At 42.2% G+C, this 14,679-nt stretch overlaps 1 protein-coding gene across 1 annotated transcript in view; it reads right to left on the bottom strand.

The window, feature by feature from the left end:
• Positions 1-3,966: 3,966 nt before the first annotated feature.
• The window catches only part of PTPRA (protein tyrosine phosphatase receptor type A), a 139,736-nt gene continuing 129,023 nt past the window's right edge, over positions 3,967-14,679 (bottom strand). The window contains exons 20-22 of the mRNA XM_089656405.1: positions 12,914-13,065; positions 10,612-10,747; positions 3,967-7,759 (exon numbers count right to left, since the gene is read on the bottom strand). Coding sequence (XP_089512531.1) covers positions 7,685-7,759; positions 10,612-10,747; positions 12,914-13,065 — 363 coding nt within the window. The 3' untranslated portion in view covers positions 3,967-7,684. The remainder of the gene's footprint in view (positions 7,760-10,611; positions 10,748-12,913; positions 13,066-14,679) is intronic.

Here is a 14,679-nt window from a genome sequence, read left to right as displayed (position 1 = left end):
GAAGGTTAATTCCCTTGTCCTTACCCACACCAATCACACCTTTCTCCCATACTGCATTGGAAGTGGCTGGTTGCGATCTGTAGAAAGTTCTCCCGTCTGGTGAGTTTTAGAGCATTCCATTAAGGAGAGTCATGGCAACCAGAAAAGGGTCACAATTCCAGATCACACAGGTCCATGTCCACTCCCCTTATGCAGAGTGAACACAGACAGAGCCAGCTCACTCTCCCAACCCTTAACCTGAAGCCAGCAAGTAAACATGTTGTCCCTGAAGTTGATGTTAAAAGCAGGGAAAAAAAAAATGGGCATCGCAGTTTAGGAAGAAGGCAAGCCGATGGAGGCAGTGGGATGCTTTGGGCATTGTTCAGCTAGGAAACCTTGGGTCCTGCTATTCACATGGCTGTTACTTTGACATGTACCACCTACCTAAACATTGTTGCTGACCAAGTACACCCCTTCATGGAAACTGTGTTCCTTGTTGACAATGGCCTCTTTCAACAAGATAATGCAGCCTGCCACAAGGCAAAAATGGGGCAGGAATAGTGTAGAGAATGATGAGTTTGAGGTGATATGGCTTCCAAATTCTTCAGATTTCAATCCAACCAAGCAAGTCCGATCCACGGACACCCCACCTCACTACTAACAGGACTAAAAAGGATCTGCTACTGATGGCTTGGTGCCAGATACCACTGCATACCTTCAGATGTCTATTGGAGGCCATGCCTTGACAGGTCAGGGCTGTCTTAGTTGCAAAAAGGGGACCTACTCAATATTAGGTGGGTGATCATACAGTTATGGCTGATCGGTGCATTGCTTACCAATAATAATCCAACTTCTTTTTTTTTGTGAACAATGTGCTGAGTTGGCTAATACCAACATCTGTAGAAGAAGAATTTCACATTTGTACAACTATTACAGTTAAGAACCCTTTCCACCTACAGAGGTTAAACTGTTCTTCTGGTAGCTGCAAGAAGTACTAGCATGTCTTTAGCATTCATCATATAATATAACCTTTTTGTGATATATTAATACAATTAGACCCTAAAGTGTCATATAAAATCTCAGAAATCCCAAAAAAGTGTCCAAAAAAAGTCCAGTGTTCAAAAAGGTCCCAGATTTCCAAACTTTTTCATCCAATAGGAAGGATTGAATCCTATTCCATCCAGTAAGAACCTCAAAAATAAAAAAATAAATACTCTAGTGCATTACCTTTATATAAAGGAATAATCACTCTGTGCAAAAACTCAACTTGAGTGCACTGAGTGATTATTCCTTTATATAAAGGTAATGCACTAGAGTATTTATTTTTTTATTTTTGAGGTTCTTACTGGATGGAATAGGATTCAATCCTTCCTATTGGATGAAAAAGTTTGGAAATCTGGGACCTTTTTGAACACTGGACTTTTCTTTGGACTTTTTTTGGACACTTTTTTGGGATTTCTGAGATTTTATATGACACTTTAGGGTCTAATTGTATTATTATATCACAAAAAGGTTATATTATATGATTATTGCACTTTCTAGGGAGAAAGTATGACTTTTTGAAGGGTTTGAAGTGGAGGAGGTTATATATTTATAGGTCTTTAGCATTGGCTAAAATTTCCTGTATGGACCATGTACTGTGTATAGGTATGAAAATTTCATACAGCTGTTGTCAAAAACACTCAAATGTTTTTTGGATGTTTTCACAATGTACAATCAGCCTTATCAATGAAAAAAAAAAAACAACAAAGTATTTGCACAATAGGAAAGATACATAAAGCAAAAGGTATGTGAGATGTAATGAGAGTACCACTTGGTAAAAATAGGATTTTTTTACACTCGTAAAATATTTTTCTCGGAGTTCATTGAGGTACACAGAAAGATAATAAACCTTAGATATTTGGGTTAATGCGCCACCTTCAGGAGCTTTATACACTGGCAAAAAAAAAAAAAATGTTAAACCAGCCCTTGTATAACGCCCCCTCCAACATCATGCCATGTGATCAAGCAATACATAAGGCCATAACAGAGTTGTATGATCCGTGTCCCTCAATAGAAAAAAGATTGGCGGTAAATCCAAAAATCATACTTTATCAACCATTGAATGACAGGAATATAGACATTTTTACACATTTGGGACATTGCTGTGTCATACAATGAGGTGGCAGAGGGGGGGCTTCACATGCCACTTCCATTTTCTGTTGTCACTTTCCAAGGCTGATGTGGCCACAGAAGAAGCTAACAGAGCGTGATCTGGCGCAGCGGTCCAGGGATGTGAAATCCCCACTCCTCTCCCCCTTCTTGTCTGCAGGACATCAGGGATGGATTCTAATTGATCAGTGCTGGCACAGCACATGGCTATGATCCATCCTTTAAGCCCTTCAGAAAGAAGAGTGGGGGGGATTTCAAATCCTTAGACTGGCTGCAGTGGGACAGCTCATCCCGAAGGTAAATACAGAGGAAACGGGGGGGGGGGGCAGGGGGTGTAGGTTGTTGGTTCACCTTTTCATTTTTTCTGTAAAGGTGAACTAACCTTTAACTACAGGGAAAGGATAGTTGAATAAACAGGTCTGTCCAAACAACACGATTATCCAATAAACAGTTGAAGGCTTAAACGGAACATCCATAACCTTTGGCTTCAGGAAGAGGGCAGATAGATAAACATGGTATTACCATATAAAAAGTAAAAAATAAGATTTTTCCTTAGTGCTGTAGAGGAAAAGGTCTTCAATCTCCTAGAACCATCATAAAAATGAGGCATGACAGCTGGAGGGGTTATATGGGGGCTGGCTTAACTTTTGTTTGCCATTGTCCCAACCTCCTGAAGTAAGCAGTATATCCCAAATGTCTGGGAATTACTATCTTTCTCTGTCCCTCAATGGATGATGATAAACCATTGGCCACTCAATGAAATTGGAGAAGCGGTTTAACGTTAAACTGCGTAGGGGGTTTTCACTGTCAGGGCAGTAAAGATGTGGATCTCACTTCCACAATTAGTAGTGTCAGCGGGAAGTACTGATAGTTTTAAAAAAAAAAAACCCTCTTGGATGAGTATTTTAACGAACACAATATACAGGGATATGGACAGTGATTTTTGACATGACACATGCGCACACAGGTTGAACTGGATGGACTGGTTTCTTTCTACAACTTTACCAACTATAACTATCTAAGAACCAGTGCCTGTGGTGTACATATTTGTTCTTGGATTTTGATAAGTTTTAAAAGCTTAATTAAAGCCCAACTCTGGCCAAAAAAAGGTCCTCCCCTGCACAGGTTAATAACTGCTCGTTTTTATCTAAGGGAGAGAAGAAAGGAGATATACTTACCTAATCCTCCAATCCTTCCTGATCAAGACTCTAGTGGTCTTGAGTTGTGAACTGTTCCTGGTGTCATCAAGCCCAGAGCAGGCTCCATAGACAAGGAACAGTCCAATGCAGAACCATGGGGGAACGCGGTTTCTGAAGGATTGAAGGATCAGGTGAGTAGAAACTTCACTCCTAGACAAAACGTGCAATTGACCCGTGCAGGTACAGCATGACTGCATGGGAAAACAAACTTTTTTTTTTTGCTCGGAGTTGCCAAGGAAGGAAGCAGCAAGATGCATTGCAGTGTGTATTATTACAGGTACTTATATTGTGCCGTCAATTTACACAGCGCTTTACACACCCACATACATATATATATTGTACATTTCACATCAGTCCCTAACCCTCAAGGGGCGTACAGTCTAAGGTCCCTAACTCACATTCATACATACACATACTAGGGCCAATTTACAGAGAATCCAATTACCTATCAGCATATCTTTGGAGTGCGGGAGAAAACGGGAGTACCCGGAGGAAACCCACGCAGGCACAGGGAGAACATGAAAACGCCAGGCAGATTTTGGGCTGCTGCTAGGAAGCATTTTCACTACTTTTCACAGTAAAAATCTTACATGTAAGAAATTAACATTTTTGGAGAAATCAGGACAGCCCACCAAAATTCTGTACAATGTCACTGGGTTTTCTTTTTATTGTCATCAATGATACTTTCAGTATAAGACAATTTAAGAAATTAAAACTAAACATACAATAAGGTGCCACAAAAAAGTGTACAGGTTCACAGCAGAGGATGCTTAGGCAATGCTGACATAGGCATCTTCTCACTCGCTTCCCCCTTGTGTTACACAAAAAGAGATGGGGGAGAAAGAACATTCCTCATTACCACCGATAAGCCCCACCTCTTCCATCATGGCTGGTACTGCAATTTTGGATATTGCCCTAACAGCACAGGGATAGAAAAGGCTTCCTTGTGTTACCTCCCCAGGGCTTTACTAGGCAGCTCTGGGCCATGAGTCAAGGTGAGAACCTCACTGCACAGAGGGGACCCTGTCTCAAAGTACAGACTTGGAGGAAAAGGAAAAAGGCACAGAATAACTTTCTAGAGAACTTGTAGTTTTCTAACAATTTTAAGGTGTTTCTCTTAGTTAACATGTGCACACCAAATCTGTTATGACATGGAGAATTCTACCAAGCCCCCTGTGCATAAATCCTACTCCTTTGGTTGAGAGGTGAGAAAACGCCCTTAAACAGATTTCTGTGCCTGCAAATCCCATCTATTGTATAGCGGAGACAAGATGGCACTGGAATACTGGCAATCAAACCCAGTTCATGTAAACCATCCACACAGTCTAGGTGCCTAATGATCAGTAATAAGTGTTAGTAGTGAGGAAGGCCTTTGATTGAAGGTTCTACATAGAATTTGCAGAAAGAGCAGCTAACTGGTGATAACTTAAAAAGACGGTATTGGAAAAGCTGTAATGAAACAGGCCAATACACTGGACCAGCAAGGTCTGATGTGTTTGCATTTTAGTGTGATGTTCTATACATTTATAGTGTATGTCTGGGCCATATACAAAAAAAAAATATGTACATGTCTGCAATCCGTGCAAATTTCCCCATCTCCAAGGACACTGAAAATAGAAAAAAAAAATACCCGTTGATTTATCAGAAATCCAGTGAGCTCCAGATTTCCTTTAGGCAGCTGACAACTCTGCTGCACTGAAATACCAAGAGCTGTCATTAGCCCTGCCCAAGAGGTCCACCCTGCCTTACTACAGAACACCTTCCGCTTAAGGAGATGAGAGGGACAGGGTGTTCTGTAGTCCAGCACAGAACTCAAGCAGGGCTGACAACACAGTCTCAGATTTCAGTGGAGGCACCAAGTTGTCAGCTCAATACTGCGAAGTTAGGAGCTCACTGAATTTCTGGTATATCAAAAGTTTTGTTCTGTACTAAAGGCATAAATCATCGAGCAATGTATAAGAATTACAGAAAGATACTAAATATGTTCATTTTGGATTCAGCCCAGACAAATGCTTTAAGAACTAAAACAGACCAATTTAGAAAATGGAACCAGTCACCATATCTAAAGAGTAACTTCCGGCAAATCTTTTAGAACATTTGAATTTGAGCTGAAGAATTAGATTTTCTGCCCCTTTTTTCATTGCCGTTAGTGGGTCCATTGGGAAAATCTGGAATTTTCTGTGTAGGTGACAACATGGTCACAGGTACAGAAATTGAGATGAAATATACAACAGGGACAACAAAAAAAATCCAAGTTTCTGGCCTTTATCAAATTTTCCAACAAAAAAAAAAAAGTTTTTGGTTATTTTTCTATTTGTCCGTGTTGGAGAGATTTCCAGTAACTTCTTGTTCCAGTGTCACAAAAGAGGTGAGGAAACATGTCAATAAGCACACAGCAATACAAAGCATGCCAGAGATTCCAAACCTTCACCACCTCATACAGAATACTAAAAAAAAAAAAAAAAAAAAAAAAAAAAAATTATAGAATTAAAAGTTTCAGCTGGAGTTCCACTTGCACTTAAATGCTGTTCTCTTGACAAAACATGGCAATTCCTCAATCCAGGCATTTGATTGCAGCTTCCAGGCTTAGCCAACAGAATTCCCAACACTACAATATTAGATGTGGTTCCCAGTAAACTGTTGTCTACACAGTAGAGAAAGCGGTTATTGATGGCCTGACTAGAATGGGGTCTACAAGCTATGACATCTCAACTATTTGGTTTGAAAGACCAACATTCACTGCAACAGAAGCTATGAATTCTGAAAGGGGGGCCATTTTCTGGGTTGGCAAATGCTCATTAGAATATTGCCTATACACTCAGTAAAATCCTAGAGCCATTTTGTTGGTAAGACCATATCCATGGAGGCTCATGTGAGGGCCACGTTAAGAGCAGATCATTGGAACACAGACCTTTATTAAGGTAAGCCTTAGGACAGCTGTTTTAGTAAGCTTGACCAGTGAAATCAACCCAGCATATCCATGTTTGCATCCACATTGAGACCTTGTCCGACTTTTGGAACATGTCCTATATTATTAGGCTCCATCTTCAGGGCTCAGTGCTCAGAATGTGACCTGTAATTCTGTGAATCCATTGTGTGCTATGGTCAAATATGCATTAATAATTGGTCCGTAAATTCTGCGAAGGCAGGTATTTTAGGGCTACTAGCGGTAAATATAAAATAAAGCCCTACAAAGTTAACCACCACTTCACTGGGCACCAAATTTATAAATCAAATCTAGGTAAAGATCACTTAAATCACTAGCATCCTAAATACGAACAGGCCATGTTCTCATGATCATTATGTCAACCCATATAATGAATGTGCAGACAACAGAAACAATTGTTGTGGAATTGTGTAGATCAGGGTTCTCCAAACTTTTAAAGCAAACTTTACTGTCCTTCAGGCTTTAGTGGGGGCCAGGTTGTGGCCAGTGGGATTAGAAAAAGCTCCAGCATCAGTGGGCTTAAACAACCATAATTGGTTTTAATGGAAGGAGTAGTGCTCAATTGTTGGTATCAATGGGAAGAATAGTGCCCCATTAATGGTGTTAGTTGGTGGAATAGTGCCCCAAAATCCATATAAAGGCAAACAAAAGGACCACATCCGGTGCCTGGGGTGCAGGTTGGAGACCACTGGTGTGAATGAATTTAAAGTTGCTCTAGCAGCCATATAGTCAAAGAATTTGAGCTAGTTTTGATAGATTGGAATGTATAGTCGGTATGTATCACACAGCAGAAAATCTTACATTATGGAAAAAAAAAAAATATTCAAAAAGCCATTTCCAAAGTATCCAAAGTGGCCTCTTTACCTCCTTTCACACTGCGGAGGCATTCGTCAGCCCAAGGTCCCATCTGCAGAAAACAAGGCCTACAGCTGTGTAGCAATCATGTCAAGGCTAATATGTTTATATATACTTTTGATACAAAAAAAAAATCTATGATATATTTTTTTTCTATTTATATATTTATTTACAGAATAAATTCAGTCAAAGCGCTCAGAATGGCAGTAAACCTTAGACGGCTGTGCTTCCCATGAGTCTATCTAGAACATTCCACAAAGGCTTTTCTCGTCATGTTAGGGATGGACCACGGGTCTAAGCAAATGGATGAGGAGAGTGATATTAAAAAATAAAAAAAAATAGAAAAAAAAAATCCAAACATCCAGCTATTGTATTCAAATAAAAAAAATGTCTGTTCGCACTAATCACTTTGCTACATATAAAATTTCCAGCTAATATAAAGCACATTGTACCAGTCCTCTAAAACAGTTAAGATATATACACTGGTCTAGATATATTAACAAATAGAATATTACAAAATATTAAAGGCCACGGTTGTGTCCTGCCCTTGGTTTTATTTGAAGTTGGCGTAGTCCGAGAATGCGTCAATATATTCCTGAACCACTCTGTAGCAGAATTCATACTGCTCCTGCGGGGGGTGGGAGAAAATAGGAGATAATTAGCTATATGCACGGTTTACGATTTAAATATTTATGTTCAGTATTTTGAACCTTCTGCATTTATTACTATAATGCAGTTGGGCTTCACATACAGTTTTTCTGACATACTATGTGATACAGCAAGGTTTAAGAATACCCGGTGCTGGCAGCACGTTGGGGAGTCAGACTGCCGCGCTCACACCCAACACATTGGTCTAGGTCTGCTGCTCAAGGAGCAAGCATGCTGGTAATAGGAGCACTGTGTAGGGAAAATGTGTTGGACCTCTGGGTACCCAGACCACTGCATTGGGTATCAGATGAAGGTTCTGACTCTACAGTGTGCTGCCAGCACAGGATATTTTAAACCTTGCTGTTGTACAACGAAAAAAAAAACAAAAAACACAAATTTATTACAGTAAAAATTGCAGAATATTTATTAGGGCTTTAAATAAATATATCTGTAATGTAAAAACTATTCAGCATAAACACAAGAGGGGAAAATGTTCTAAAAGAACTTTCCGGCAGATTGGGAAGGGGTCTCCTAATGGGAAATCCAGGCTGGATTCTTGAAGAACAGCAGTGAGATAGACGAGATCTCTCGGCTTCTTAAGACTCCACTTCTGATCAACCAACCAGGATACATGTTGGTTTCTTTATCCAACTGTCATTTTCCAGTACCAGTCTGAATTTGTGCTAGATGAGCCAACACATACTGCTTTTACTTTAGATACAGTGGTCAAAGATTCTCTGCTATGAGAATATCCAACATTAAGTTCATTGGTCTTAGTATAAAACGATATGATGCCAACTTAGAGGGCAGATATCGAACTCCAAGATATCAAAGTCCTGAAGTCAGGGAGTTCTTGCTAAATCAGATTTGTAAAGATGATCACTGTACTTTGTAACTGCTTTAAGCATTAAGATACCACACATTTATACACAGGGATGTTGGATTCCTATCGCCCGACACATGTAGTTCCGGCACTGGGCACGTAGTTTTTTTTCTACCTTTAGCCCTGCTGCGGGCAAATAGCAGACATCACCTGTCAGGTGGAAGCATTCAGGCAGCAGTGCTGCCTCCTGAATGCTTCCACACAGTGCCAGCCTCTACGACCGCCCCCCCCACATCCAATCCGCATATATGACCCAGTTACAGTCCTGACCTCAATGTAATTAAAATGTGTGAACTTAAGTACTTGAATGTCCCATGTATCCTGAAAGAAATTTAGACAAGACAATGGACCAACAACTGCAGTATCAACATATGAACAGCTGGTAAAAGCTTACCACAAAGGACATATAAGATAGTGTTGCCAAAAGTGGTTCTCGCAATATTGACTTCAAAGGGGAAAGAGGTGGATGAAAAAGGGGTGAGGGAGCTGGAGGAATCGTCATGCAACTAGAAAACCGGGAAAATATATACTTTTTTGCCCATGCAGTAGGGCTGTGCCCAGGGGCGGACTGACCATTTTGGAAACTCGGGCCCAGGGTCAGTAGGGGGCCCCATGAGAAGCCCCTGGTACCTTTCATAGGCTTTTTTGGGTGTGGTTTGAGTGTGGGCGAGGATACAGGGGCCCCATGACCCCTTATTGCCCAGGGGCCCCATGAGTTGTTAGTCCGCCACTGGCTGTGCCAGCACTGCACAGGTTAAATGCTCGTTTTGTTCTGGGGGAGAGATATACCAGTTGATCATCCCTGCACAAGACCAGTCTTAGTCGGCTCCTGCCCCCCCCCCCCCCCAAGTGGTTCAGGGGTCTTGTAAGTGCACTGTTCCTGATGTCAACACGCTCAATGCATGCGCCATAGACAGGAAAAGTCCACCATGGAGGAACACAAATTTCCGTAAGATCGGCGGGTCAGGTGAGTATCAGCTTCTTCCTCACCCCTAGAAAAATCGAGCAGCTGATCAAATGCAGTAGAGGTACAGCCCCACTGCATTGTAAAGAATAAAATCTAACTGTAGTTCTGCTTTATGCAAATTGTTGAATCAAATGGTTAACTACAAGGATGTAATAGAAAATGTAGAAATTTCCAAACAGTGTTAATACATATTCAAAGCACTGTTTAGAGAGCAAGCACATCTAAAAGGCATGTTGGGGATGGCAAAGCAAACTGCTCCGTCTTTTCTCCTTTAATTTGAAGACCGCCTTGTGTCTTACTACTTTAATTGGTAACACAGCTGTCAGGATTCTTGGGTATTCAAGTGCAGATTTCAGAGCACACTAACAAGGTACAAAGATAGAATAATTGAAAACCTGATGGGCTTGATTTCACTGCCGAAATTAAAAGCAGCCATCCGCACGGAAAGGTGGGAGCTGATATTATTGATTTGCTTGAAACATGCAAGTTCCTGTGCTACCACCTTGGTCCTGGCTTCACCATTCACTGAGTCTTATTCAGAGAGGTGATCTCTATTGCAATCTCCACCACAAAAAAAACAGACCAAATCCTTCCATCACAAAACAACTTCCAATAATGGGGGGGGGGGCAAGTACCTCCCACAATAATGCAGTGCTTAGGCATCCTGGCCACCTGCTAAACCTGAGTACTGTCAAAAGATGGGGGCAACATTACCGCCCCCCACAAAATTCTGACACCAGAAGTGGTATTTTGGCGGTGGCTGCAACTCATATAGAGGAGCAGCAGAAAACCACTAGAGAGGTGACTATGTGAATGGGAAAAGTGTCAATGCTCTGAAAACCAGAAATTCTGAAAGTTAAAAAAAAATAAAAAATTTTAACGGAAAAAAAAAAATCTTAATAGCCACAAAAAGGTACGTCTATAGATGTCCACTTACTTTATACAGCCTCTGAATGAACCTAAGCATATAGAAGGTACTCACCAGTGTCTGCACCATGTGTGGCCTCTGTAATCTCAAGCTTTTCACTGTTTGAAAGACATCTAGTATCCCTTCTGCTTTCACCCTCTCCAGAACAGTACTGAGAGCGCAGAACGTCCCCGTCCTCCCCGCACCAGCACTGCACAAGAAAACATCATGATCAAAAATGATTGTACACCCTCACCGTGTAATACAACCCATTCAGTTTTTTCCCCTTTTTAGAAGTGATCACATACCCTCTGTTCCCAGCTACAGGACACTTTTTCATACAAGTACATGGTACAGCAGGCACATATCAGAATATGAAATGTTGGGATTACATATTCTTTCACCTAGGCACTTCTCACATCACTATTTGCATATCATATCCTGCAAAAATCTACAATAGCATTATCTTAAACGTAAAAAAATAAATAAAAATTGTGATACATCTCATTTATGGTTTACAGTAATGGCGTACCTCCTAGTAGTACTAATAATCAAAAGTAGGGATGCACCGATACCAGTTTTCTACCAGCAAGTACCAATTACAGAGCAATTTGAGCTCATATAAACTGAATGGGCTCTAATTGCACTGCAAAAAAAAAAAATCACATCTAATTTGAAAAGGAATGCGGTGCGATTCGTGCCTGAATCACATGTGGTTTCCTGCACTGCGAGAGAGGAGAGGGAAGAGGAGAAGGAGGAAGGAGAGGGAAGAAGAGGAAGAAGGGGAAGAAGAGGAAGAAGAGGAAGAGGAGGAAGGAGGAGGAAGAGGAGGAAGAGGAGGAAGAGGAGGAAGAGGAAGAAGAGTAGGAAGGAGGAAGAAGAGTAGGAAGGAGGAAGAAGAGTAGGAAGGAGGAAGCAGGAGGAAGCAGGAGGAAGCAGGAGGAAGCAGGAGGAAGAGGAAGAAGGAGGAAGAAGGAGGAAGAAGGAGGAAGAAGAGGAAGAAGAGGAAGAAGGAGGAAGAAGGAGGAAGAAGGAGGAAGAAGGAGGAAGAAGGAGGAAGAAGAGGAAGAAGGAGGAAGAAGGAGGAAGAAGAGGAAGAAGGAGGAAGAAGGAGGAAGAAGGAGGAAGAAGGAGGAAGAAGAGGAAGAAGGAGGAAGAAGGAGGAGGAAGAAGAGGAAGAAGAGGAAGAAGAGGAAGAAGGAGGAAGAAGGAGGAAGAAGGAGGAAGAAGGAGGAGGAAGAAGGAGGAGGAAGAAGGAGGAGGAAGAAGGAGGAAGAAGGAGGAAGAAGGAGGAAGAAGGAGGAAGAAGGAGGAAGAAGAGGAAGAAGGAGGAAGAAGAGGAAGAAGGAGGAAGAAGGAGGAAGAAGGAGGAAGAAGGAGGAAGAAGGAGGAAGAAAAGGAAGAAGGAGGAAGAAAAGGAAGAAGGAGGAAGAAAAGGAAGAAGGAGGAAGAAAAGGAAGAAGAGGAAGAAGAGGAACTGCAGTGTACAGTAATGGAGTACTTCCTAGAAGTAGTACCAGCTCTCACCTGCAGGGAACAGTAATGGAGTACCTAATGAAAGCAGTACCAGTACTCACCCGCAGTGTACAGTGATGGGGTACCTCATAGAAGCAGTGCCAGTACTCACCCACAGTGTACAGTGATGGGGTACCTTCTAGAAGCAGTACCAGTACTCACCCACAGTGTACAGTGATGGGGTACCTCATAGAAGTAGTACCAGTACTCACCCGCAGTGTACAGTGATGGGGTACCTCATAGAAGCAGTACCAGTAGTCACCCGCAGTGTACAGTGATTGGGTACCTCCTAGAAGTAGTACCAGTACTCACCCGCAGTGTACAGTGATGGGGTACCTCCTAGAAGCAGTACCAGTACTCACCTGCAGTGTACAGTGATGGGGTACCTCCTAGATGTAGTACCAGTACTCACCTGCAGTGTACAGTGATGGGGTACCTCCTAGAAGTAGTACCAGTACCCACCCGCAGTGTACAGTGATGGGGTACCTGCTAGAAGTAGTACCAGTACTCACCTGCAGTGTACAGTGATGGGGTACCTCCTAGAAGTAGTACCAGTACTCACCCGCAGTGTACAGTGATGGGGTACCTCCTAGAAGTAGTACCAGTACTCACCCGCAGTGTACATTGATGGGGTACCTCCTAGAAGTAGTACCAGTACTCACCTGCAGTGTACAGTGATGGGGTACCTCCTAGAAGTAGTACCAGTACTCACCTGCAGTGTACAGTGATGGGGTACCTCATAGAAGTAGTACCAGTACTCACCTGCAGTGTACAGTGATGGGGTACCTCCTAGAAGTAGTACCAGTACTCACCTGCAGTGTACAGTGATGGGGTACCTGCTAGAAGTAGTACCAGTACTCACCTGCAGTGTACAGTGATGGGATGGTTCCCAGACTGCTGTTGCTGTTTTTGCACAGCTGCAATGATATTAATCATCCCTTTCCCATCAGTGGGGATCCCGACCTCCGGCCACCCATGAAAGTGGAACTGTCTAATTTGGCGAGCTTTGTTTTCCTGCGCAAAAGAAATTTCTCACTTTAATAAATCGCAGAGCCGGTGTTACTGCATCGCAGATGACAACTTCTACAACTACATATACACAGGCAATGCTCTTTAGGTCCTTCTGTGCTAAAAACAATGACCAAACTGCGGATGTCCTTTCAATTTTGGTTTTTCATGTTGAATGGAAAAAGAAGAGATTGGGAAATGTCTGATGCTGTTCTAAAGTCTGATGTACCAAAACCATGCTTTCCTCTCTCTGATCCTTTAATTTTTAATCAAATCTAACCTGCTTTATGCTTTTACAAGTCAAAGAGTTAAAGTGGTACTAAAGGCACAAATACTCACCTATGATCCAACATTCTGAAGGCCGCGCCAGCATCATCTCCCGGGTGCCGGTCTTCAGCCATCTTGATTGGCTGGTGCGGAAGGACATCACTCCTTACCAAGTGAGTAAGCAGGTAAGGTTTTATTTTTTTTCAGAAGAAACATTGCAAGCCTCTTCTGCAATAAAACGCCCGCCTGTTCGCAGTTTTCAGCTTTTTGCTTTCAGTTTTGCTTTAAGTCCAGCGGCAGGTATCACATCAGGAAACAAAGATTCATTCTCATAGGCTGCTAAGGCTCTGTTCACACTGCCACGACTTGTGAGACCCCAAGTTACACAGCATGTGGAATTCCACTCTCGTCAGAGAGCTCTCTTAATTAGCACTTCTGAAGCCGCTCCGACTTTAGAAAAGGTTCCTGTACTACTTCAAGTCGACTTCTATCCGACTTGTGTCCATGGCATGAAAGTCACTCATCAAGTCGCATCAAAGTCGTGCTTAAGTTGCTAACAAATCACCAAGAAGTTGCCTGGCAAAGTCACGACTTTCAGGTTGCAGTAGTATGAACCGAGCCTAAAACTTATCTCTGAAGCAGTTCTATAGACTAAAGGTGGCCACAGGAACAGTAAACAGACAAATTTCAGTGTGTGGTCATTGCTCTTTGATCAGTGGTTGCAGCATCACAATTGACTTCTGTCAAAGAGCAATGGTCACACACTGAAATTGTATTCTGATAGCAGCATTCCGCACAGACTACACTGATCAGCGGTTGCAGCATCACAATCGACTTCTGTCAGTGTACTCTGTGCGGAATGCTACTATCAGAATACAATTTCAGTGTGTGGTCATTGCTCATTGACAGATGTCGATTGTGACGCTGCAACCGCTGATCAGTGTACTCTGTGCGGAATGCTGCTATCAGAATACAATTTCAGTGTGTGGTCATTGCTCACTGACAGATGTCGATTGTGACGCTGCAACTGCTGATCGGTGTAGTCTGTGCGGAATGCTATCAGAATACAATTTCAGTGTGTGGTCATTGCTCATTGACAGATGTCGATTGTGATGCTGCAACCGCTGATCAGTGTACTCTGTGCGGAATGCTACTATCAGAATACAATTTCATTGTGTGGTCATTGCTCATTGACAGATGTCGATTGTGACGCTGCAACCGCTGATCAGTGTACTCTGTGCGGAATGCTGCTATCAGAATACAATTTCAGTGTGTGGTCATTGCTCATTGACAGATGTCGATTGTGATGCTGCAACTGCTGATCGGTGTACTCTGTGCGGAATGCTATCAGAA

This window comes from Staurois parvus, unplaced genomic scaffold (assembly GCF_062004578.1).
Source record: "Staurois parvus isolate SC_StPar_1 unplaced genomic scaffold, SC_StPar_1.0 ptg000903l, whole genome shotgun sequence".
In the NCBI taxonomy this organism is placed as follows: domain Eukaryota; kingdom Metazoa; phylum Chordata; class Amphibia; order Anura; family Ranidae; genus Staurois; species Staurois parvus.
This window is presented reverse-complemented; position numbering and strand designations above follow the sequence as displayed.